This window comes from Chamaea fasciata, unplaced genomic scaffold, assembly GCF_029207755.1.
Source record: "Chamaea fasciata isolate MVZ Bird 193981 ecotype frontalis unplaced genomic scaffold, bChaFas1.0.hap1 SCAF_5, whole genome shotgun sequence".
In the NCBI taxonomy this organism is placed as follows: domain Eukaryota; kingdom Metazoa; phylum Chordata; class Aves; order Passeriformes; family Sylviidae; genus Chamaea; species Chamaea fasciata.
In genome coordinates this window covers 45,373,709-45,400,262 of record NW_027094090.1, presented here as the reverse complement: position 1 = coordinate 45,400,262, position 26,554 = coordinate 45,373,709, and the positions used below count along the sequence as shown (strand labels likewise).

General features: G+C 40.0%; 2 protein-coding genes across 4 annotated transcripts in view; one reads left to right on the top strand and one right to left on the bottom strand.

Moving 5' to 3' along the window:
* CDK17 (cyclin dependent kinase 17) overlaps positions 1 to 11,844 on the top strand; it is a 90,866-nt gene extending 79,022 nt beyond the window's left edge. For both annotated transcript variants that reach the window (XM_066183416.1, XM_066183415.1), the window contains 11 exons: positions 985 to 1,099; positions 1,630 to 1,724; positions 2,353 to 2,415; positions 5,381 to 5,504; positions 6,463 to 6,583; positions 7,116 to 7,213; positions 7,481 to 7,586; positions 8,366 to 8,408; positions 9,273 to 9,363; positions 9,586 to 9,663; positions 10,081 to 11,844. In XM_066183416.1, coding sequence (XP_066039513.1) covers positions 985 to 1,099; positions 1,630 to 1,724; positions 2,353 to 2,415; positions 5,381 to 5,504; positions 6,463 to 6,583; positions 7,116 to 7,213; positions 7,481 to 7,586; positions 8,366 to 8,408; positions 9,273 to 9,363; positions 9,586 to 9,663; positions 10,081 to 10,118 — 972 coding nt within the window. In that variant the 3' untranslated portion in view covers positions 10,119 to 11,844. The remainder of the gene's footprint in view (positions 1 to 984; positions 1,100 to 1,629; positions 1,725 to 2,352; positions 2,416 to 5,380; positions 5,505 to 6,462; positions 6,584 to 7,115; positions 7,214 to 7,480; positions 7,587 to 8,365; positions 8,409 to 9,272; positions 9,364 to 9,585; positions 9,664 to 10,080) is intronic.
* A 4,222-nt stretch (positions 11,845 to 16,066) lies between these two features.
* Positions 16,067 to 26,554, bottom strand: part of ELK3 (ETS transcription factor ELK3) — a 36,817-nt gene continuing 26,329 nt past the window's right edge. For both annotated transcript variants that reach the window (XM_066183413.1, XM_066183412.1), the window contains 2 exons: positions 21,564 to 21,686; positions 16,067 to 18,951 (listed from right to left, as the gene is read on the bottom strand). In XM_066183413.1, coding sequence (XP_066039510.1) covers positions 18,853 to 18,951; positions 21,564 to 21,686 — 222 coding nt within the window. In that variant the 3' untranslated portion in view covers positions 16,067 to 18,852. The remainder of the gene's footprint in view (positions 18,952 to 21,563; positions 21,687 to 26,554) is intronic.

Genomic DNA, 26,554 nt, shown 5'->3' with positions numbered 1-26,554 from the left:
CAGTGTCCTTGCAGTGAGGGGCTCAGAACTGGGCACAGGATTCTTTCAGGGTGTTGCCTCCCAGGTGCTGAGTACAGAGGCACAATCACTTCCCTGGCCTTGCTGGCCACACTGTTGCTGATCCAGGCCAGGATGCCATTGGCCTTTCTGGCCACTAGGGCACAGCTGGCTCATGTTCAGCTGCTGTCAGCCAGCACCCCTAGATCCTTTTCTTCGGATCATCTTCCCAATCACTCTTCCCCAAGCCCATAGCGCTGCATGGGCTTGTTGTGACCCAAGTGCAGAACCTGGTGCTCGGTCTTGTTGAACCTCATAAAATTGTCCAGGGCCCATGGATCCAGCCTGTTCAGATCCCTCTGCAGAGTCTGACAGGGCTGCAGTGATCTAGGGCAGTTTCTGTACCTTTGTTGCTTTTTCATGGAATTTGCTGGGGTCAGTTTTGCCTAGACTTTTGTCAGAATTTTTTGTCTTAATTTAATATGCCTCTAGAGTTTATCTCTTGCTGTCTAAAAATACATAATGAAGACAAGAAGCTATCCAGAGGAGTTACATGTTTTCTTCGAGGTTGTGGAAGAATGTGTCTGCGGCCTTTGGAAACATAACTGCAGCATAGTTAGAGATACCCGAGCTAGGTATCCATAGTCAGAGAAAGACTTTCAGGAGTGTAAATGATTCCAGCAGTGAACTTAGTGAACTTAATGCTACCTGATCTGACTTCTTTGGTAGCTCTGTGGTATTTAGGAGTCCATGTAATTTTTTGAGCTCTTAGGCATATACATCCCTTGTGGCTTCTTTGAGTTCAGTTCTGTGCTTAAAATAATATGTCTGTACTTTTACATATGTCAAAAGAATATTATGTAAAAGCTATTTATATCCAAAATGAAACCTATTAGATCCTCAGACAGAAGTTAATATTTTCTTATTTAACTAACATTTTGATAGAGGAACAACTTCTATAAATTCCCTTCTTTTTCCGTTTTTTAGGGTACTTATGCCACAGTTTATAAGGGGAGAAGTAAATTGACAGAGAATCTGGTAGCTCTGAAAGAAATTCGCCTGGAACATGAAGAGGGAGCACCATGCACAGCCATAAGAGAAGGTAGTAACTTTTTTTTTTTTTTGAGTTCATAGTATTTCAGATACTTCTGGATTTCTTCTCGACCAAAGCACCATCAGTACTTGGAAATACATAGGCTACATGGGACATCAGTGAAATTGCTATTAGTATTGATGAGGAAAATTATAGTCCAGACATATTCAGAGTTTTGTTTCTAATTAATTTATGGGGGGTGGTTGTGATCTCAAATGCAGTATTACAAGTGGATGATTAAATACTGAATTATACTGCTGTTAGTGAATAACTTTCAGGGACTCAAAATACATTTTACAGAATTCCTTCTGTCTGAAATGCATGGTTTAGGAAATACAAGCTTGTTACTCAAGTGTATGTTTGGTGTTTTGGTTAAATGCCTTTATTAACTTGATCTGTGAGAGTTTTATGTTCCTAAAAATAGCTTTTTAACTAAAAAAAACCCAGATAGGTTATATGGATGATCTTAATTAGAAATTGCATTTGCTCCTCATGTATTTTGCCCTTACTTATTTTGTTTTTCCTGTTCTCTCTTGCAGTGTCATTATTAAAAGATCTGAAACATGCAAATATTGTTACATTACATGATATTGTGCACACAGACAAGTCTTTGACTCTTGTTTTTGAATACCTGGTAAGTGCCTAAACAATTAGTGAGCTTTACATTTGATTTATTGTTTCTGAGAAACAGAAGCACAACAAAATTCTGTACTTTTTAAAAAAATACTGGGACTATTTGAGTTTTCTCCTGCATTTACCGTCATTCAGCTAAAAATGAGAACAGTGTATTCAGTTCTTAAATTGATGTAAATTAGTAAACACTTCTGTGATCATTTCAGAGTTTCATTAGTAGCAGATAGTGGTGGTCTGCCTGATCAAACTGTCCACTTGTTCAAAATCGTTACCTGTATAAAATGGTAATCACACTATTGTTCCAATGATATTTTTCTGTTGTGACATAGCTGACTTTGAATGTAATTGGAGAATATACCGATTCTATAAAATACTGTGCCTCGCATAGATGAAGGTGAAGGCAATGGCAAATAGTGTTGCCTGAGACAGTGCAGCTTTCTGGAAAAAGGGAATTTCTATCCTCTGGAAAACCAGGGGTATTTGTGTCCAGGCTTTTGAGGTTTTTATAATTTAATATCTTTTGCAGAAAGCTCATTTTTTTATGAATCATTTCAGTTCCAACAATAAGCAATATTCATGTAATTTGTTGTGCACAATTTTACTGAACCATGATGATGGTGTTTTGATAGGACAAGGACCTGAAGCAGTACATGGATGACTGTGGTAACATCATGAGTATGCACAATGTAAAGGTGAGTGTTTTTAGTGACGGCGGCCACCTTCCAGCTTTGTCCTAAGAATTTCAGACAACTTAATAATCAGGAGCTATATTATTTAGTCTCTTTAAAAATAAAATAAAGAAACTTAACTTCCTTTTTTGCCTGACTTAGCTACATTTGACATCAGATGGTGTCTAAAGATGCTGTTTAATGTGTTTAAAACATTGAAAAGAGGAGATTATATAATTTCATGTGTTTTCATTCTCTTTGAAGCTACATATCTAAAATTTTAGAATTTCTAAAAAATAATACATTCATAACATTTTTGACTTCTTGTCCTTCCATTATTTTATACTCATTTACTAAGTCTGTAGTTTGATATATCCTCAAATTTATATATGGACACTGAGGAAAATGTAGCCTCAATCATGAATGTGGTTTTGGGTGCCACTGCTTACCACACAAATGACAAATCAGAAATACATATTTAAGAATGAGTGATTTTAATATTCCCATTAGTAAGAAAATGGAAATAAAATTTTCCTTAGGGCCTAATTTGCTTTTTCTTTTAGCTATGGTTGTGGCCAGGTCAAGGGACTGAGTTTCCAATCTGGCCTGCTGAAACTAAGTCAGGGTCAGGTGTTATTTCTCTTGTTAAAAGCAGGCTTTTATTTGGAAAACTGACATAACTGTTAGTGTTCTTTAATACTTAGGGTTTTAGAAACAAGCTTCCAAACAGTACAGTACTGTCGTGAAATGAGTGACGTGATTTGGCACTCAGGCTAGATATTGATTACTGTTCGGTGAGCTTTCCCTTTCACTCTGTTGCCACATTACTGTAAGCATCTCCCTAAGTAAGGGAAAGGCATCTGCCCATAACCTACTCTGTTGCCACTTGAGAGTCTGCAAAGGAAAATTCTTTCATTTGTTTCTACTTCAGAGAGACAACCAAAAATCATAATTACGCTTGTGTTTTTAATTAGCTGCAAGTTAATAAGCAGTTCTTTAAGCTTAAAAAAATAAGGGGAAGCTGTAACTGGGAATCTGACTCTTATAATAAGTGCAGTTAGTGAACAAGCCAGAATCTACTTGTGGTAATCTGAGATAAGGGGAGGAATTGCTTTTCCTTGTTTGCCTATGGTTTAAACTGTGCTCAAAGAGCAAATTTAAGTGGTCAGTACCTTTGGCACTGGGAAACCAGAACAGCTGCTTAGCTGTGGTAGCTGTAGGTGCTTACCTTCTAATAACTGGGGGGGTCTGAGTCATCATTAACATTTGAGAAACCTCCCTGACGTCACTTCCTCACATTCCTCAGCTAATTTTAGGTTTTTGTGTTTCAACAAAATGAAGATATGTGTGATTGCTGCAGGTATTAGTGTTTTAGCCAAAATTTTGAGCTAATACATGGCATCCTGTGCATTTCCAGAAGGATCCCTGCCAACTGTGGTGAAGCTTCACAATTTCTGTAATCTGCTTTGCATTCTTGACTAATCCTTGCAGTGCCAGTGTACATTAGGTAGGCCATTGACTTCTATTGAAGTCCTGCTAATAAAGTTTGGGATTGACTACTCCCTCAACAGTATGGGCCGGAGTAGATGGAGCAAGGCTTCTCATTCTGCTCTTCAGAAAGGAAAGCAAAGAGAAAGAAATCAATCCAAATTCCTGTTTTTCTAGCACAGATGAATCCCATGTCAGCACACTGAGAACAGATGGATGTAACTACACCTGCTGTGTATTTGTCCAGTTCATGAAAAAGAATTTGGTGATGTCACTTGATGCAAAAATAATGTATTAGATATATTAGAATGTGGTCATATAAAAACATTCACAGAATCACAGAATGTGTAGGTTGGAAGAAACCTCCAAGATCATCAAGTCCAACCCAGCCCTAGCACCTCAACTAAACCATGGCACCGAGCATCACATCCAGTCTTTCTTTAAACACATCCAGGGATAGTGACTCCACCACCTCCCCAGGCAGACCATTCCAGTCCTTTATCACCCTTTCTGTAAAAAACTTTTTCCTGACATCCAGCCTATATTTCCCTTGGCGCAGCTTAAGACTGTCGTCTCGTTCTGTCATTCTAGTGTTTTTCGTCATAGGTCACATGATGAGTTTTCCTCCTGTTACCTGATGAATTTGTCACACTGCTTTCTGTAATGCTTTGTATTTTTTTGTTGTACGTTTGGTTACCTGTGCTGACTGAGTTACTGCTGTGTGGTAAATGCCAGCAGTGGCTACCCAAAAGTCCCATGTTCGAGGTCAGACCCTTTATACATACAGAAACTGCAAAGTATTAGTTCTTAATGCAGTGATGCATTAAACTTGCTTGGCTGCCCACTGCTAGACCTTTTTTTGCCCCATACTACTTCTATATCTATACATGTGCAGCATTGATACACATGACTGAAGTTGTTTGCTTGGCTTGCTGTTCTAAAGGATTAAAATAAACCTCTCTGTGTCAAGGTGAAGGGATGAATGTAAATACCAGAGGCAGTTGGGCTGCTTTAATAATACTCACCCATTTCTCCATCTTCCTCAGCTTGTGAATCTACATGTATTTTTCCATGCCAAGGCGTTCTTTATGTGGTTCAGCACAGTTGGATAGAAACGCTGCTGAGCTGCGTTTCCAGAAGGGACTCTGTGGCAGAAGGGAACTTGAGTATATAGTCGGAGACAGTTTTCTTCAAAGACATAAGTGGGGAAGAGCAGTGGTAACTGCTTACTTTAAAAATAATGTTTCTCTTCAGTTAAACAGAACAAATTGCTCTTAAAGTCTTTGTTGTAAAGTGTGGTGTTAAAGCAGTGCATTAGTGTAATTTTAAATCCTTGAACAATAATGATGATGTCCAGAATTTGCTCATAAGGAGAGTAACTCACTTTTTAGAGAAGTGATTTTGTCCTGCTTACAGTACTTAACTCTCCAGTGCCCAACTAGTCATGCAATCTGTAGATTACCATTTTTTATCTAATTTATGTAAATGTTCTCTTTTGTAGCTATTTTTATATCAGATTCTTCGTGGTTTGGCGTATTGTCATAGGAGAAAGGTGTTACATCGAGATTTGAAGCCGCAGAATCTACTAATTAATGAAAAAGGAGAACTGAAGCTTGCAGACTTTGGTATGGCCTGAAATTACCCTGTAACAAAAATTTTTTTCTCTCAGCAAAGGAAAATAATTATTCTTTAAAAGGAGAAATGAGTACCTTGGGTCTGTATTTGTGTGTTCTCAAATGGAAAATGAAAGTCAGCCTTTTACAGGGTATAGTAGTCAGTGTAATATCTCTATAGGTAACGCTGTCACTCCACTTGAAAGTAATCTTGCAGCTTCCTGTGAAATTGATACTTAGTCATCCTAACACTCCGCAGTCACTCTAAAGCAGGGTAATGACAGGAATGAGGAAGGGTTTGTTCATGTGCTAAATTGTCAGGTGTTGCACTATCACTGACACACCAAATTCCTTGGGATTTACGGTAGAGTGGGGCAACTACATTTTCCTTTTACCTTCTGTAACAGGAACATTTTCCTATTACCTTCTGTGTCTGGAAGATCCTTTAAAAGTTTTGCTCTGTGCCTCTGATTTTACCCTTTCTGTGTGAATGAAAGTTGCTCAGAAGATTGCATCTAACATTATATACCTGAATTCTGTTGAAGATATTGCTGACAATTTGACAATATTAGCATGGAAAACCCCTGCTGAGCCAACACTGGTTTGGTCTAAATGGTTTCCAGCATTTAGTTAATTGTTTGTTGCCTTCGGCAATGTAATTTTCCAGAAACAGTGCAGAAGGTTTTTGCCGCAGGGAAGTGTCATATCAATCTAATGCTATACTGATTTAATGAAATTTACTGGATTAGTCCAGGTTTTGATCTGTTTACCTTTCTTCTGTGCTTAAAATGCTGGCCGTGAGATTGCCATAATTACTAAACGGCATTAGAAATCTCTTTATTAGGGCCTTAAATAACACTAAGAGATGGTATTTAGCAAGTATAATAAGGTTCTAAAAATAGTTTGTCAGTTTCATACAAAAAGGATTTCAGCAAGCTGTACATGACTCTTCATTTCCCTTTTTATCAAGGATTGGCAAGAGCGAAGTCTGTTCCTACAAAGACTTACTCCAACGAAGTTGTCACATTATGGTACAGACCACCTGATGTTCTCCTTGGATCTTCAGAGTATTCAACTCAAATTGACATGTGGTTTGTATAACTTTGTCTAATACAAATTTTTGTTCTTAGTCAAGTTGAAAAAATGTCAACTTTGCTGTTAAATAGTAGCATTCAAAAATTCAGCCTTTGAATTTTTGTAGGCTACAACTGAGTTAGATTTTTTGGGAAAGGATTGGTAGACTGGAAAGACGCTGTTATTCCTCTGAAAATGCAGAGTAGTACTTTTTTATTGCTCAGAGTAAACTAACACTAGGCCCACAGTATTAGGGGAAAAAAACAAGCCTTCTTCTCCTAATGATAGGGCAATGTGGTGTTTTACCTTGAACTTTAATAAAATTGATTAACTCAACATCTGAAGGAAGAGAATATAATACAGCTATGACCCAGGTTTTGTTTAGTCTTTGACAGCTCTTCTGTTGCTACACACCTTTCTGTATATTTTAATAGCAGTGTGTGGCTAATAACCAGTAATTTGCTTTAATCGAAGAGAAATCCCAGAAGTCTTTACGAGCTGAGATTACAGGATTATTTCTGCTTTATCTTTTTCTCTGTCTTTATAAAGGGGCGTCGGATGCATATTTTTTGAAATGGCATCAGGAAGGCCCCTTTTTCCCGGTTCGACTGTTGAAGATGAACTGCACTTAATTTTCAGACTTCTTGGTAAATGGATACTTTTAGTAATGTTAATGCTAACACACCGTATTTGTATGAGAACTGTGGATCTTTATTTCAGAACAATTACATATTACATTGTAATCGAGGTCATGAAAAATGATTCAGCTGACTGTCCAGCTGAGTTTGCACAACATAGCCATATTGAATGATTTTTTCCCTGTCCCCTTTCAATTACAGGATTGAATGCTTTTGTATGTCAAAGTTGTTTGTTTACATTTTTTAAGTTGAATTTGTTACTGCTTCTAAATGCAGGAACTCCATGTCAAGAAACATGGCCAGGCATTTCGTCCAGTGATGAATTTAGAAACTACAACTTTCCTAAGTATAAACCACAACCTCTCATCAACCATGCACCAAGGTACTTTGTGTTTTATTAATAGAAAATACGCATCCTTGTGGCTTTGCATATTCCTAAGTGGGAATGCATTTCTGAGTACAGTCTGCCACTGAACAGTGTGAAACTATTCATCAGTTGTGCTATTGTGGGCCGATGATAATGCAAAGCAGAACCTGGTACTGTGTGATTACTTCCTCTAATATCAATCTAGGTACCACAGCTCCTTAATGACCTGTGGAACAATAAACTCTGATTAGTAATGTCTCCACAGTAGGAGAATTCACACAGCATATCCTAAAGAACACAGATTCTCTTCTGGTTATATACTAGACCCAGGCCATTTGTTAAAATGGCCAGGTTTCCTTGAGCAGTTTCTTGTAATCATATATAAATATCATAAATAAATCATATCATAAATCATAAATAGAATTAATGACAAAGACATTTGTGTACCTTGAAGAAGATCTAACATTGTATCCCTCTAGTAAATGAATAGTATTAAGCTTAAAAGAAGTAACTTAAAAGATTCAAATAAATGATCCAGGTCAACCTAGTAAATGACAATCCAAACTAAGGATTTTGTGTCCCTAGTGTTTTCCAAATAGTCTTGTTCTGTGATATTAGGACTCACATGTATTCACATTAACATGAATAAATGTTGTTTAGGTGAAAGCATTTCCGTGGCTTAGGTCTAATTTTCAGGTTTGATATAATTCAATTAAGTCAGTTCCTCTGCAGTTTTACTTTCGTAAATACAATTCAATAATTGTTTTAATTTTAAAAAATATTTTTATTTTTAGGCTAGACACGGAAGGAATTGAGTTGATAGCGAAGTTTCTTCAAGTAAGATGTGTTTTGTGGCTTTACTTTATAAAAGCGGAAGTTTTGAGTTTTAATATATTACGTACAAAATGTATTAGAAGCCAAAGTATTTAGTTCTGTCTCAAAGTGGAATGTGTAGCTGTGTCTGTAGTGGATGACAGGTGTGAGAAGAAGCCAGTGTAGTGTGAGAACTAAAAAACTGATGCTTGCTTTTTTTTTCTCCAGAACTGATTTCTTCTCTTACTACCTTTTGTAAAAATAGAATTATTCTATGTGAGCCCTGTAGGAACTAAATCTCTTGTGAAATATGGTATTAAACCAGAACTTTTAAATACAAATGCTAAATTTCTTTAATGATAAACTGAGTTTAGTACTAGAGAAGGAGTTACTAAGATGTAATAGTACTCCTTGATGTTGCAACTGTATTCAAAAGCTGAATTGGTACGTAGGTTTAATCTTTGAATCTGTATTAAAAATGAGGTGGAAGCAAGATGGAAGGCCAACTCCTGCATCTTTGAGTAGATGCAGCATTGGAATTTGTTTGTGTGCAGCTTTTTAAACAGATGCATCCTTGCCTAGAATTGCACAGATGACAAGCAGGAGATACCTAATCATTGTACCATCTACAAATAAAGATGAGGTGTAGTTTTGACCTGCATCCATTTGCAGAAGTTATTTTTAGTATTTTAGCAACCTTGTTACGTGTTGACAGTACTGATTTTGATAAAACATCAGATAGTCATATGTGAAATGAAAGTAAAGAAAAAAATTGTCCTAGTGAATTACGAGAAATATTGAGCAAATAGAACTCTCTCTCATGAAATCATTTGATGCAAAGAGATTTCTAATGGAAACCAACACAGTTGTATGCTTTTATATTAATAGTATGAATCAAAGAAGAGAATTTCAGCAGAAGAGGCCATGAAACATGCGTACTTCAGAAGTCTTGGAACAAGAATACACACTCTGCCTGAAAGTAAGAGGAGTTGTAAAGTAGCAGAGTACTGTTAAGATAGTGCATTAAGCTAAGTACATTGAGTAAAGAAAAGCTCTAATGTATTTAAAAAGTCTAGTGGCTTAAATATTTGTGAATGGGAAACATTTTTTTAATTCAAACGATATAATTAAGAATATAATTTTAGCTGGTAAAACATGGTTTTACACTTGTATATTAATTAATTTCTTTGTTACATTCCAGATGTTTCAATATTCAGTCTAAAAGAGATTCAGTTGCAAAAGGACCCTGGCTTTCGAAATTCCACTTACCCAGAGACCGGTATGGAAAGCTTTATATTTTCTCATGCTTGCTTACAGAATGCTGTGCCAGAGGCATTCGGAATTGAAAAATGCTTTGTTAAATATGTTTGTGTGAATATACAGAGAAAAAAAAATCCAGAATGGTTTACTGAGATTCCTGTAGAGACATGCAAGCTAAATGCACAGAAAGATGGGAGTTTTACTAGGGATGGGCAGGGACTGTGAAGGTGAGAACATTTTGGGGTTTCAAACCAGTACTGTATGGGGGTGAGTGGTGGCAAAGTGAAAAACAGTGAGTGCAGTTAAAAGAAAGGTGCCGATGCTGGTTGAAGCACAAAGGGTGTTGCCTTGAAGTGGGATGAAGATCTGGATAATAACTTAATACTCCTTGGTGCAAATGCTTCAGTTTCTTACCATGGTCCGTGTTGTGTTGCAGGACATGGGAAGAACAGAAGGCAGAGCATGCTTTTCTAAAGGGGGCAGTGCAGAGTCAAGCCCAAGCCTATCCTGTCGATCAAGGACTCGGATCTGAAGGCAGTGCTTTCTGTTGGTGGACTTGGAATCGCAGTTTGTCTACACTGTCCTCTTAACAGTGGAGTCTTTTTATTTCCAACCTGCAAATTATGTTTTTATATTTGTTGTCACAGTGTGACAATTTTTTGTACAGTTGGTTTTAAGGTCTCCTCTGCCACTAGAGCCAGTAGGTTACAGCTGTTGATGTAACTGTAGCTGCAATTTTTGTGCAGGACTGAGAAACACAGTGCATTATTTATTGCGGAATCATTGCTGCTAAATAACTACTGTCTGTATAGTTAACACAACAGTTCCATGCCTGAAGAAGTTGCAATGGCTTTATAATATGTGAATGCATCTGTTTCTCTTGATAAAATGTTCTACTGCTGCGGGGGTTTTTTGTATTTCTTAAACTGCAGTGTTTCCTGGAATGTAAACATAGCTTTGCTTGGCTATAGGTGAGCCATCTTTAATACTCTAAGTTCTTGGCACTTAATTCCTTATTTAACATTGGAAGTATGTGTTGAAATAGTTGAAAAATTATAATGCATATTATGTTTTTGAAAAGCTCATGGTGTGAAGGTTGATTCAATCAAGTGAAAAGTAACTTTGATTTGCTCTTAGATCCTATGTTAGTTATTGGTAAATTAGAGCATGGAGGCTGGACGTTTTGTCAGGCTTACTCCAGCATAACATATTTGCACATTGTTGTGCATATGGGGCCTGCAGAAACAATAACTTTTTTACCTTATTTTTAACTTAGAAATACAAAATGTAAAAAGACAATTCATATATGTTGGACCCTGGCTTACTTTTCATTACAGAGGAGCAGGACAACTAATTACACAAACATGGGAATAATGTCACACTTTTCCCACCTTGTTGCTCTCCCATTTGTGCATTATTCACTTGAAATCAACAGGAAAGAAGCAAGTTTGTACTTGAGAAGAGCTCACTATGCTACAGAGCTTTTACAATGGGAACTTAGAGAGTTTTTCAGATCTTAGATGTTACCTGTTTTCCAGAGATAGTAAACATATTACTACTATGCTTATGCATCTCAGTGAGTATCATAAGTACACCCTTGGTGATGGTTGCAGTATTTTTAAGCATTTGTGTTCACCTTTATGAACCTATTTGTTTAGTGCATCCTAAAGAGACTGTAAATCTTTATTGGTATATTTTGAAATGGTCATGTAAATCTTTGGCTGGTATATCATGAAAATAGTCATAGGTAACTTAATTTTTCCTGACATTCACTGTAAAACGTTCAGGGGTCCTACCATTTCTGTTCAGGAAATCTTGTAGTTTATTGTTATTTAACAGTATTAAGTGAATTTTTGTATATTTCATTTTAACTTTATTTGTGAATAGTGATTGTGGCATGTTTGGGGGTGTTTTAATATTTCATTGATACTAGTAAATTTGAATTGGGATTTTTTTTTTTTTTTAATTTTATTTTCTGGAAGAGAGAAATTCATGTGTAATGGTGACTATTGGACCACTACTGCTTTTCAGCATTTGTAAACCGGTTTTACGTTAAATCTTGTAGACCTAACAAACTGCTGTTATTTCTAACTGACCGACCTGTATTAATATTGTACTTTTGAAAGTATAAATATTATGTGGAATTCTTTGGTTTTGTTTTGAAATTTATAATAACAAAAGCCCTGTGTTGTTAAAAAGACAGACTAAGTGAACTTGCGATTCTTGGGGCGTTGTTGGCAGCACTTAGTGAGGTCCGTGTGTTGTGGGAGCCCCCAGGGTCACCTTTGGCCGCTCCTTTAGTTCATTCAGTACAGAGCAGTGGCAGTGGAAGGGACGTGGCTCCTCCGTGGCTGAGGCTGCTCAGGACCTTCTCAGTGGCGTGGTCCAGTCTCACTGCTGGTGAGCCAGCCCTGCGTGTCACACGGCCTGGGAGTGTAACATGAGGCTCAGACAGGAGCGGGGCTCCCCTGGTCCCAGTGCGAGCGCTAAGGGTGTGGCAGAGGCACAGTTGGCACTGATGAAAAACCTTGTCCTGAGTTGTTATATATATTTTTATAGTTGCTATGGATCTGATCTAGATTTTATATACCGATGGACTTTGTAGGAAATACGTTGTAGACGTGACAGTGTTGAAGAAAGAAGTGTCAGAAAAACATCCTTTTTTACAGAAGTAGTGAAGGTAGACTAAATGTTCACTGTGGATAAATGTGGGGTTTAGCATTTCTAGAAGAGTAATACTTTATACGTCATAAAAGAACAAGTAATAATGTGACACTAATGAGTAAAGGACTTAAAGGTTTACCTGGTAAAATGAAGTGCATTAATAAACTTAAAAAGGGATCAGCTGCAGCTAACAAAAGGATGTTGCATTTTAAGTAGAAATCCAGCTTTTTTGTTACAAATGAAAAGATCTTCCATCAAATTAAAGCAGTCTGTTTATAAAGAAGTTTTTTCTAAAGACCTACAAGTGAATCTGTGTTCTTATTTAGGAGGTAGCTTTAAAGAACATATTTAAGAAACTTGGCATCTGTTGTCAAGCCAGTCTGGGGCTTTTTAAAATTGTCTGTTATTGAAATCCCTGCATCAGCAGAGATAGTTCTGTGGCAGTTGCATGTTTGGAGCAGTAGTCAGCAAGTCTGAAGTTGCTGGGTATCTCTGACATTCTTTCCGTGGAATTCTGTGCTATGCCTCCTGTCTGGCAGAGTCAGGTACTACAGACTTGGTTTCACTGTTCCCAAGAACTGTAGGAGTGTTGGCCTTTTTGGGAGAAGACCCCAAGTGTGTCAAAAACCAAGCAGAGAATCGCTAAAAATGGATGACTTTCAGTGTTTGGTGTGACCACCTTTGCTTGACGATGAGTGATCAGTTAACGAGAAATGGCCTGCTCGTCATGGCTGATTTTAGGTAGTTATTTTTAGAAGATACCTGGTGTGTCCCACCTAGGCCAGGGTAGGGCTGGCAAGGTGTGGGTGTAGGTGTGTGTCAGAGTCAGGTGGGCTGGAAGCCAGGACAGAGGCAGGTGCTGGTGATGTGGTTGCATTCATGTGCAGGTGAAGGTTCAAGGGGAGAGAGGGTGGGTGGAGGATGGGGATTGACAGGACAGGGTGGGAGATACAAGGGGCAAACCAACGGCTCAGCAGTGCGCCAGTGGAACGTGCATCTCAACATGGCTGTGTTATTTTTGTGCTGCTTTACCACAGCATTAAGTAGCCAGAGTGTATCCCTGAATTGGGAATAAAAGTTAAAATAAACAATTATTGAAGAATCAACATACTTTGTATTTGCAAATCTTTTGAAAAACTGCAAGGTAGCGTTCTTTGGCCTGCTTGCTTGTTGTTTGTGCATGAGTTTTTCATTGTAATAAAGGTACATTGTTTCTGTTCTGCAATGTTAAAGCAGAATTAAGGTTAAGAATACATTCCATTATTGAGGACAAAATATATGAAAGGTATGTTGTAAATAACTGCAGGCTAAGTATCATAAACCCAGGAAATGCTCAGAATTAAGGTCAGACTTTAAGGAAATCCAAACAAATCATGGAAACACAGAGCTACAGCACATGATGACACTGAAGAGAATTCAGAACTTACCTTGTCTGTGACATGATCATTTTGTCTGGTTACTGATGAGCAGAGTTGAAGTAATTCCTGCACCTCGTTAGCATATTTCAGTGCCTTATTTACCTTCAGTAATTTTGGCTTTAAAACAAATACAGCATCTCTATGAAATGCATTAATTTTGGGAATGCTTACTTTATGTGGTTTGGGGCGGTTTATTTTTTCAGAGATTGGGCTGTTAAAGATTTAAAGCTCTCATTTGGCCTTTGTGTACATCCGTGGTATGTCACCAGTATCTGTGTCATACCAGTGTAGGAGACTGGCAAGGTAACAAGTGCAATTATGAAACATAAACAAAGTATGTAGCAGTTGGAACATTGTAGGTAAGCTCTGACTGTACAGGTGGGATGATTGTGAAAAGTATAAAAGCCAAGCAGGTATACATTTTGCAATGTACAAGCTTTCAAATTTCTGCCATTCACCTTCTTCCATCTGTGGAGTTCAACTGCACAAGAATCAGTAGTCCAGTTCTCAGCCATAGTGGGAACCAGTTTTCAGAACTGGGATTAGAGTTCAGATATTCTAGATTGGTTTTTTTAATCTCTTGTATGTGACTTTCACTGAGCAGTGCCTCTAACTGAGTAAAACTGATGTCAGTGGAAAACATGAACAATTTCCAAATATTTTTGCATGTTTTCTAAAATCCCTGAATCATTTAAGTTCTGTAACTTTTGAGCAAACTTAAACTGAATGCATACATACACACATGCTGCTGTGGTAAATAACTGCTTAATTTATTGTGCTGGCTGCATCCTTCAAGCTCACTCAAGAAGCAGGCCTGCCTGAGCACATCTCTTTCATGGTCCTCCTAATGAAATTTGAGTCTTACTTGGCTCAGATGCTCTGCCTTGAAATACATTTTTCCCCAGAGTGCTATGAAGTTCCTTCATTTGTTGCAGTGGGATCTTTCTGTTGATGGAATTGCCATTGCTGTGGATTGCAAACCAGGGAAAATGCTTTTCCCTGTTTGTTCTCCAACGTGTAGAGCATCTCTGTCCAGGCCTTGCATGGTAGCATCTGCACTGTCACCTGCCCCTCCTCTTTCACACCCTGAGCTTGTTTTTTCAAAGACTTGTTTCTTCCTTTCTTCGCTGTCTTGTTATTTGATTTGCAGGAGGGGGTAGCTGGCCTGGAGCCGTGTTAGGAATAATTTTGTTTACATTTATGCATTTGCGCTTCTTGCAGAGTGAATGTGAACTGATGGGAACCTCACAAAAGAGCTCCAGCACATCCTAGAATCATATCTTCTAGGATGCTTTCTTCAAATACCAGCCCCTACCCAAGGCAGGCCATGATGCTGATTGCTTCAGAGTCCTTGCCTGAGGTTCATTCTGCTTTTTTCATTTAAATAAATTCATACTGCTTCTCACTTGTGCTGTCAATCTCTTTGCCCTCAAGAAATAGGTATGTACTCCATCTGTGCAGAGCACTCTCACATTAATTGGTAAGAGCAGTAACAGTTCGGGGCTAAAACGGATTTTAAAAGTTGCAGTTTTCTGGTAACTTTGGAGGGTTATGCTTAGATCTGAGGCCTGTGTTTGTTTATCCTACAGGATATACAGACAGTGTGAAGATCAGAAGGGAATAGCTATGCCCTTACATAAAAGACTGCCTGTACTTACTGTGCTTTGTCTAAATACATTCGGGTGTCATGATGGCTTCTGAAGATGTTTCCTGTAGGCACGAGATCACACAGCCTTTTAATGCAGAGGGTTGTTCTGTTAAAATTAACCCTGTAATCCTGTTTGAAAGGACCACTTCCCCTTTAAACAGTTCTTCCCTTCTTGGTAGGTATTTCCAGATGGGTAAGTGCCTGTCTGATGAGACCAGTTTTAGTCAGACAAAACAAATCAGTCTTTCTTGCCATGATGGATGTGTGTCAGGTCTTTTGCTATAGTTTATCACCTATCACCGTTTTCCCCACCTTGGAACTTTTCTTTAGAACGGAAGCTGCTTACCTGTGCCAGGGCCAAAGGTGTGCACAAGCTCTTGGCAAAGCCGTGGCCCTTCTGCGGGATGCTTGCTTTCCTGATGAAACAAGGCGCAGGTAAGCCAAACAGACCCTAATTGTGCACCCAGTCTCTGTAACTGGGTCATTTCTTGTGTATTGCTGAAGCATGAATAAAGTACAAATCTTGTAATAAATCCCCCAAGTATGATCAAATTGCAATTACTACCAAGAATACTGAGAAGAGAATAACTCCCATTTTGTTCCCCAGGATTGTTGGCTTGGAGCTCTCCATGCCACAGAAATATTGACACTTCCACAGTATTTATTTTAAAACATTTATTTGATTTTTCTCTACAGTTAAAAAAATACCTGTTAATAAAATTCAGTAGATTACCAATAGAATATTTTCTTCAAAGCGTAAGGCATAACAGTCTAGTGTTTCATATAAGTGTTAGACTTGAGAAGCTGGACTTTATTTGTATAAATACTTCCCAATAGCGAAAATTTTTGTTCCACATTATTGACTGATCTAGAAGGCAGATTTTGACAGCCTATTTTTTTCAACTGAAAAGTCAACTAACAGAAGATGTGTTCTCTTGCTATTTTTATTCTCTCAAAGATGAGAAGACAGTACTTCTTCCCACTTTTGTTTTCCATTGTTTTATTGGATTCTCTCAGATCCTTTCCAGTAATTTTTTCAAATAGGAGTTTGTCCCAGAATTGTTGTTTTCTGCTATTTTTAAAGGAAGTCCAAAATAATTTAAGGGTTGGAGGGTGGGAGGGAAACTGTGGCTATGTTGAGCCTTTTGAGAAGAAAAAAATGTGCCTTATTAATAGTAAAACCTTGGAAGAAATAAAATCATGGGAATCCAGGTATTTCTAAGTATCTCTTCTCTTGTCACACACCCCTCCTCTCATGGTCAACTGGTTTTTTGCAGTGTAGTATTCCATACTAGCATGTTTTCATCTTTTTAAATTCATACAGAGAAACGTGGTCTTGATGCCAGATTCTCCCCTTAGCTACCATGGCACATACAAGACAAGACTCTATGCTGCTGTTCATGCCTTAAAGGTGTAAGTAGGTATTCATGAGTTTTTAAAAATGAGGCAGGAGTCAGCTCTCTAGTGTGAAATAATTGCCTCTTGTTGTAAATTGTACAAAACTTGTAAAATATTCCATGTATCTGGGGAGAATGCATTGGAAGAGGAATGTTCAGTCTGCAAGCCCTGGTGATTTACCTTCACTACCCTCGTCAGTCCCATCAGTTACACGCTGCCCTTTCCTCCAACTTATTCTGATTTTACTTTTTATAAAATTTGCATTCACTCATAAATTTTGTGTAGGTTCATCTTCTCTTTTTGACTCCGTGGGATGGCACATCTTGAGCTCTTGAAACGCTGAGTCCAGCAAATGACATTCCAAGTGCTTCATTTGTTCTCCTCATGTCTGGCATTCAATTGCTGTCTCTATCAGCTGGTACTTACGTGGCTACTGCTGGTTTTTATCACTGCAAGTGGAACTTACGAGTTGTTTTTTGGTTGTGCAACCTTGAGGAAAATTCCTGCTGTCTTTTGTCAACCACCTCTGCCCCAAAAATGGCTTTTCAACATCAGAACTGCATTAATAAAATGTTTATTTAGCACCTTTCGGGTTGAAGGATCCAAAAGCACTTTACAAATAACTACACACATCATCACTGAAATGCATCCAAGCAGAAAATCAGCAGACAACTCACTGCATACATTTCAAAAAGAACAGACCATGGCCTGCTGCTCGGCCAGAAAGCAAAGTTGAGGTTCGAATGACCTATCACAAACAGGGATCAGATTTGGGGTTGGCTTTTAAGGTCTCATCTGAAAAACCGACGGCACAGTACAGCTGCATTGAAGCCAATTTAACCACCTCAGGAAACTGAAGATTTGCATCAGCCCTGCCAGGATTAGAGTCTCTGGTGCCAGGGAGTCTGGCCTAATCCTAACCTGACATTTATATGACTAAACCATCCCCTCAAGGTAGAGGACATACCCAGTAAGTTCAAGTTGCAAGTATATAGTAACACAGTGCTGTTTTTTCATCCAGAATTCAGCTGTTTATGTATAAACATCCCACATGTACAGGCTCTGCCTCTTTGCAAGCACCAGGCATCAATTTACAGACGTGTAACTTTTCAGCTTTGGGGAAGGGGAAATGTGACCTTCAGAGCTTGTGTAGCTACAATAGTCTTTCCAGGGACGTAGTAGAAGGCACTTGGCACAGCTGAACAAAGCACCTGGAAATTATTGGGAATGATCCTTATTCCCTGGGAGGACAGAGATTACCTCCACTCTTTGCGGCTGTAATGTTGACAGTTCATAAGAAGTATAGGCCAAATAAATTCTAAGCAATGTCTCCTTTTCTACAGAAGTACTCTCAAATGCTGGAAATATCTCATGAACATACACAGCCCAGTTCCTCCCTGTTGCAACTTGACAGAAGAACCTGGGCGTAAATGTGGCTTTGTTACTCTGAACTACATCTCCTGGCTGTAACATGGATTATGTTTTCACTTCAGCAAAGAAAAATTAAAAGGTTATTTTTATACAATTTGAAAGCACTTAATACAAAGTTACATAAATACACTGCATCATATGGCCTATCCATGGAGAAAATACTGAAATACTACCATAGGGCTGTTCAATACTCATTTTTTCCTTTCAACTTTTTATCTTAATACTAGAAAATATATAAATCATTTACATGACTTTATGCAAAAGAAGGCACAGCTGGTTATAGTTTACACAAGCACAATGCATAATATGCAGAAAAAGGGATTAAAAAGAAGCTTCACATCCCTGTTAGATACATGGTTGCAATCCATTAAGAAAATTACTTCATCAACAACAGATGTGTTCAACACTTGAGAGCTATGATATAAAAAAATTACAATTCATTTAATGCATAACAGATTTATATATACTTTTATATATAAACACTGTTGAAAAATGCTAACATAATAAAAGTAGATTATCCATGTAATGAAAAGTGCAAACCAAAGTAATAAAGGGTTTCACAATGTCCTTCTCATGACACAGGAAAAACTAGCCCATAGGAATGAAGTGTTAAATCCACCAATACATCCTTGGTGTAAACGAGGCGTCATCAGGATTTCTGAGCATTTGGAGAAAGCAATACTGGTGAAGAGGCTCTGTCCAGACTGGGGAGTGGCACTGGTATGTGACCATTTAGCAGAGTTGGAAACTGTAAGGGGCCAAAAAGTAAAAATTACTCTTTATCTCAAAACATTCAGCCCAAGAAGCACATGGATTTAGCATTAGCAACTGGCTCCAGATGGTTTCAAGAGTTGTGATGTCTATACAGTAAGACATGTACCAAATGCCTGCATCAGCCATTAGGAATGCAAGATGGAGGACAAAACCTGAATAATTTGTAAATGCATGAGGATACAAAGATCTGTTACTGGCTATTTTTTAAATAAAAGTTCACATAATACATTTCTTACCGACCTGGAAAAGTGAACACTACAGAGGAATCTTCACCATCTTTTCTGCTTCCAAAAATATTTTTCAGTCTGCACACTATTAATTACAGTGCATCCTTTTTGTCTTTCTTTTGGACAGGAAAAAGTTTGGCAAAAGTGAAAGTTGAGATGTAATTTTAGGGCAGAAAAAGAACAACTGGGGATACAAAGCATGGGGAAAATTACTCTCAAGTAATTCACTGAGAAACTACAACTAGCTACACCATTCAGCATGCGAAGCAGAATGCATTGTCATTTCTTGTCACCTGCTGCTTTAGAAGTACTGTGCAAAAAAACTTATCCAATACAGAAGCTGTGAATTCCTAGTTCATGACAGCATCAAAACTGCACCTTGCCTGCAGTGGTGGGTATTGAGTAGTTCTTAACATCTGACCTGAGAAAAAGTAAAGCAAGTAGGTGGAAAAAACTTGCTGCAGCATGAGGCAGGAATTGTCCCAGTGTTAGATACTGATCTGGCCTCGAGCTCTATGAGCTGTGCTGGGTTTCTCTTGGCTTGAGGGAGACAAGAGGGCTTGAGAGCTGAACAGCTTCAAGCATCTGGTATATTTTTACCCTGTATCAGATCAGTCCTTGACAGCCAACTGTGGTGTAACCACGCCCTCCACGTGCATATAATAAGGTGCTGGTCACAGGTTTACTCTTCCACTCAGATGGTAGTTGGTGATGGCTGTCTGCCACCGCTCCTTGTAAAGCCCGGCTGAGCAGTGCGGTGCTGCAGGGCATCTGGCACCATCCTCCTGGTGTGGCCCAAACTGGCTGATATCTCTGCTTTAACCACACCAAACCTCAGGAAATGCTTCCATCACTTCTGCCAAGATTCATTAAAACACAGAACCTGATTACAAGCTCTTCTCTGGGTATGCATGGAGTGTGGCTGCCTGTGCAGGCAGCCTGAGGAGAGCTCTACCCTGCCGCCTACACTGGCTGACCCATCAGTTCTTGGTGGGCTTGGCCGGCATTCAGCTGTGGTTTTCATTTCCTATTTGCTGTTAAAATAAGGCTTTGTGCTCTAGAACTTGTTATCGTGGCCTTTGCTTGAATCAAATGTCATTTATAAGGCCCTTTGGGTCTCTCAGAAGGGAAAGCCAAGGCCACTCCTCACTTTCAGTCCCCCCAGGGAATGGCCAGCATGTGTCTGTATAAGCTCATTCCAGGTCTCAGCACAAGCACTTCTCACATGAAATGTCTGGCTGTTTCTAACTATGTGTGCAAAACTAAGGTCCAGTAGGGGTTAATGAGTTTATCTAAAACACAGATAAGGAGCCCTGAGTTCCATGTGCAGCTGGAGATAGAAAGACTGAGTATCCCAGTGCAGACATTACCTGAGCAACTACTTGAGCTAAAGCCCAGCCCTGGATTTGGGCAGTAAGCCTCCCTGAAGGTTCAGAGACTAACCCAGGGACCCTGTCTATCAGTAGCCTTCTCCTCTGTTAATGCTGGACCTCCACAACAGTCGGGGTGTTCATTCCAGGGGTGTCTTTGCACCTCCAGTTGTGCAGATGGCCATTGGGTTCCTTGCCAATCAGCAGATTAACATAATTTCTTCTGTGACTTAATGAATCATCTGTTTTGCAGCAGCTACAGCTGGAGCTGCAAATACCATCCCCACTATCTTCTTCCCAAGCCTCATGCAAATGCTGCAGCCGAGTGCTGTGGCCATCCTGGGTTATTAAATAACTTTTGTATTTACCACATCTCTGTAAAGTTTTGAGAATTTTACTCTGCCAATACTCGGGAGAGAGTGGGCACAATGCTGCCTTCTGCTGTTACATACAGCGGGGTCATGCTCAGAGGTTATGTCCTTGGCTGAGGACACATGGATAATTGGCAGGAGAACTGGAAATGGAGCCTTTGGGTTCAAAAAGCCTTGTCTTTCTGAGTGAGAAGTAGCTTATTAGGACAAAAGGATAAACCTACACCCTCCTCACTGGGTGAGACCCAAACTTTCTTGGTTTACCCAGAGCCCATGTTCCAGCCCTCTCCTGGCTGGTCACTGAGTGGTCTGCACTCTGTTCCTGCAGCTCTGAGAGCTCTGTTACCTGCTCTCTCTGGGGTCCAGCATTTATTTCTCTTTCTTTCACACAATATGTGCGTGCTTTCTGCAGCAGATGCTGCCCTGCACGTTCTGACTGTGCTGCCAAGGACTGGAAGAGGGTACAAGTAAGTAGGCCTCTCTATAAAAGTGCCTGTTAATGCCTGTATTTTTGTGATCTGTTTGAAAAGCTCCAGACTGATGTGAGGACATGTTCCCACAATGTCTCTTCCATATGTGTGCGTTTAGCAATGAAACCTGTGCATTGGGAAGACCTACCTGGAACAGAGTGTTTGGTCCCTGCAGCCTGGCAGGACTCAGAGGAGCAACAGGACTGAGGCTGCTCCAGAAGTGAATGCTGGACAGCAGCGGGCTGGGGGTCAGTAATAATCCATTGGGGGTCTGCAAGACAAAAAACACGCCATGATGCACAGCTCACAGTTATAGCTCCATGCAGCACTCACCGCCCCTAAAGCCTTACACAGAATCTACTGGCTCTATTTGCCAGTGAATTCAGATACACAGCATGGTCAACAGCAGCTGCCCATCCAGCCCTGCATCCTGTCTCTGGATACCTGCACATTTAATATTCCTTCATATGCAAATTGATTTAATTTGTTTGCTTAGCAAGATGCACAGTTATTGTTTATTTGAACCACACTCATGCAACTGTGTAAGATACAGAATAATACTCTTGTGTGCCCCAGTGCCTGCCAACACCACCTAGTCTCTTTCAGAATCATTTTCTACCTTTTGAAGGGCAACAATTCCTTGACCTGACTGCAGCTTTTGAAGCATTACTGCAATTGTGTGTGGAGCTGAAAGAGTCACTGCTGGCCTTAGACGTTTACTCCCCTGATGGCACCTCTTTGAAGTGGGAGAGGGTTCAAGAAGCTGGCAATGCATGGGCTGAGCAGGGAGAGTATGGGCTGGGTGCCCAGGGGGACTGCAAGAGCACAGCTAATTGTTTGAAAAGAACCAAAATGGCAAGAACTTAGAATCTAAGGCTTTGCCCAACTCAGGTGCCTCCTTCCAGGGCCACAATGCACAAGAACTGCGGGGTTTCCCCTCAGCATTCTTAAAGCACAATTTGAGGGGAGGTAGAGCTAGAGCACATGCAAATCTTCATTCAAATGAAGAATTATGTGAATTATTCTGTATCCAGAATAACTTTTATCATGCCACAAAAGAACATGTGACACTTTTGAAAAAAGTAATTGGCACAATGAGTTAATCTCACCAGTAATCTTGATGCCAATTATCAAAATCAGTCCTATTTAGTAAAGCACTTAATGGAATTTGAGTACACACTTGGCAAGCAAGCATGTGCTTTGCTGTCGAACAACTGCCCCAGTGCTCTGCTGAACCGGGGCATCCTTTTGTCCAGAGTTTAAAATATGTAAAGAGAAGACAGAGGTTAGAGAGTACCTGCATCTGCCTGTAGTAACCAGCAGGTTGTGTATGCTGGTGCTCCCCATCAGGCCAGAAATACGAAGTCCCATGTAGGGCAGTTGCAGCCGGGGGTCTCCCTTAGCAGCTGCGGACACCAGGACCCATCACACCTGCTGTCTGCCAGGCCCTGCAGAGAGCAGGCTCACACAGGCACTGCCACGGCTCACGTGCATTTCAAGTATCACAGATTCATCTGCCAAGCAGCGCCTGAGGCATTGGCTGCGGTGCGTGGGGCTCTGTGCAGGCGCACAGGAACACAGACCTGCTGTGACGTGCTTGCGCTGCAGTTCACAACAGGGTCAAACAGTTTGGCATCAGCAGAAGAGATGGGAAAGACAAGGAGCAGCAAACATTAAAGTTATCCTGGTGATTCTGAAAGGCTGTTTAATACAAAGACCTTGGCTTAGCATTCCTTAGCATTGGTTTTGCTAAGGAATCTCAGATGAAGTGGGGTTCATGGAGAAATGTGCAGGGAGAGGACCCTCCCACCTTCCTTGTGCTGAAGAAGATGGATCAGAAACACCAAACCCCATGGAAGAAACCGTGTTTGTCCCAAGGAGCAATAAACCTGTGGTATCACTGGGAAAGAAAAAGGTGTTGATGCAGTAAATCAGCAGGTCACAGGAGAACCAGTCAGGGTTGGGATATATCTGCACGCCAACAAAAGGGGCAAAGAGTGGGTGGAGGCCTGGCAAGGAGAAGACCTAAGTCTTGATCTCATCAAGTGACAGCTCTTGTCAAGAAAACACCAAACGCTTGACAAGCAGGCACTTGTCAAGAGTCCTTTACAAACATTCTCTTCCCAGGACCATGGTGTTTTCACGGGGAAGGAAATCAGCAGCACCAGCAAGAGCCTCTTTCCTGTGCCTCATTTCAAGTTGATGCTCAGTTGGCAGGCGGCTACCAGAGGAGATTTATGAGACTGACAACACACTGAATTAGGTCAGGATAAATACTCAGATCTACTTACAGAAGAGCCTACTAACCTTAAAGCCAAAGATGTAAGTAGCTAGACCCAACAACATTCAACTAAGGACACACTACTGTGGCAACTGTATCAAGAACTCCATTGAGCAGCCTACATTCTTTATTTTTTTCTCTAATAAGCTGCAGATATTCAGAACTCAAAGTGCAGTTCTTGAGGGCGTCTTCTGAAAATAGGAAAAACTTGGAGGTGTTTATTCCTACGTAGATGCGGCCAAAGCAAGTCTTCAGAGAGACTTGAAAAACTGAGTTGCCCTCCATTCATCTCTGGAAGCACGCTAACATGCCTAAAACAGTGCTAAGCAAAAGCTCATATCCTTTGATGAGCACTAATATCAGCAAGTTCTTCCAGAACCAAGAGCTTGCCAAAGCAAGCGTCCAAATCTGTTTAATATTTAATGCAAAAAGAGCACAGGGCCTCCGAGGCTTGTTCTCAGTATTGCCATCAGCCAAGCATCAAAACCACCAGGGGAAACCTAAGTGTAAACAACACCACAGGACAGGCTATCCCTAAATTACCCACAGAAATTGATGTGTCACTTCATTTTCTGCCCACATGCAGCCATACATCTTGTATTAGATGTGGAACCCATTGGGAAGTTCCTACTCTGAAAACATCATTGTAATCTAAGCACAGGAACAGTTTAAATAGAGACAATTCATTGCACGGAGAGGATTATGTTTAGCAGTGATGCTCATGGCGCCTGACTTCTGTGACAATGTGTGTAAGTACAGTCTTGTCACTTCTAGCTGTTAGAAAGCAGACAAGTGCTGTCACACATACATTTCTGTCCAAAAACTGATTGTGTTTATCATGTGCCCTTTCACAGCATTCTGCCCTGAGGGTATTCCTCATGACCAGCAGGTACAGTGGAAAGCCATTCGAAATATCCTCTCAGGCAGCAGGACCTTCTCAGGACATACGTCACTCCTGGAGCAGACATCCTGTTCTGCACCTCCCCGTGGCAGCAGGTGTTTCACACTGGAATCTGATAAATCTGAGAACGTTTGAGATGTGATACATGTTCTTCATTATTCAAGGAAGGATGAATAGCAGATTTCCAGTCTAAATTATGGCTTTAGTTATTTTGCATTGTGATATTACAGTTACCTGAATACAGCTGCTATGTAGTTTTCATTTTATATTCACTAGGACAAGTGTTTAGGATGCAGGGTGCTTCTTATCCACACTAGAAAAAGAAGGCTAAAGGAGAGGATAAAAGCTATGTTGCTGTATAACCAAAAGTTTAAATAATTAGACCTGGGAACTACCCTATACAGATGCTTCTGTGATAGGACAACCTGTAAAAAAGATTTGTGATGGCTTTAAGTTGGGTAGCACTCATCACAGCCTTAGGTATCCCTCCCACTAAAGCAGTGCCACAATCCTCAACACAATTCCCTTCTACACCTTTCAGGTCAGTAAGTACACCAGTTTATAGGTGCATGGGAAAATTACATATTCAAAGAAGTAATTACAAAACAAGGAAACAAATCTCTGCTCATCCTGTGGTTTGAGGCAGCAGCAGATGGGTTTGAAATAAGTCACACTGTCACTGTGGCAGGTTGGCATCTGATGTTGTCAGATTTGCTCCCCGTGAAAAAAAATGCTGTGGTTATACCACAGTTAGAGGTTATAACTCTATTTGTCAATGCATCTCAGTTTTGGTTTGCCACACTTCTCTTCTTACTGCCAAACATAATTTCACTTAAAGGCTTTATGATATCAAAAATGACAGGTACCACAAACTGCTCTTTCTTGGTGACACAGCTTTGCATCTCAGTGGCTTACAGGTGTGCCTGAGCTGCACAAGCCTGCTCTGCAGCCAGCTGACAAGCTCAGCAGAGCAAGTGCTGTGCTGGTTGAGAGCACTTGCCAACACTCTCACTTCTGCCAGGCCTTTGTGCCACGCAGGCACACAACGCTGCCTGCATCAAACATCTCCAACATGTCAAACAGGGAAGAGGTGATGGGATTCTGCACACCATATGTCTTCTAGGCAGTCTGAGGTGAGGGAGGGCTTGTAAAAAACACCTTTGTCCTTATTTATTTACTCACTGGTTTGCTACACTCAATGCTCGTATTTGCATCAGCTGTTGCTTCAGGGCTGGGGATCTTGGGGGATGTTCCACATCGGAATAATTTTATTCTTGGAATTTTTTCTCTAATTTTGAGGTGGTATTGGAAGACAAAACTCACCAATGAACATACTGAGTCATATCTTTATGTTTTTCCTCTTTTGCTCTGAACTCCTAGGCTTTTTTTCATGGACTAGCTTGAAAATGAGAACTCACTGTTGACATTACCACAAATACGTTATTAAAAAACACCAAAATAACCTTCTGGTTATTCTGTAGGTCTGTACTGAAGGGAAGCTCTGGCAAGTACTCTGTGAATTTGTACAATTTCAGAAATTGAAACTGACTTCAGAGCCTTAGAAACCACTTAATTTGCTCTGTATTCAGAAATTAACAAAAAGATCACACAGTTCGAATGGATGCAACATCTAGTACAGAAATCTAACAAAGCATCCCACAAGTTGTGACCTACAAAACCCCTCTGGTTTTCTTTTTGGCTTTTTCCTGTTTGTTTTGTAGATCTGAAGGCTGGTTTGAACTGATAAACAATTCACTAATGGCTGCCCATCTCCATATTCTTTCAGGCAGTCTGTGAACTGTGATGGCTTTTCCCATACTCACGCAGGAACAAACCCCAGGAGAAGCCTACTTTCCACCCCTTGTTCAGAGCACTGCTGTGTTTCCCTCTTTTCCATATGTTGGGGGTTTTTTCCCATCAGATAGTGACAGATCCACAGAACTAACACTCTTGGCCC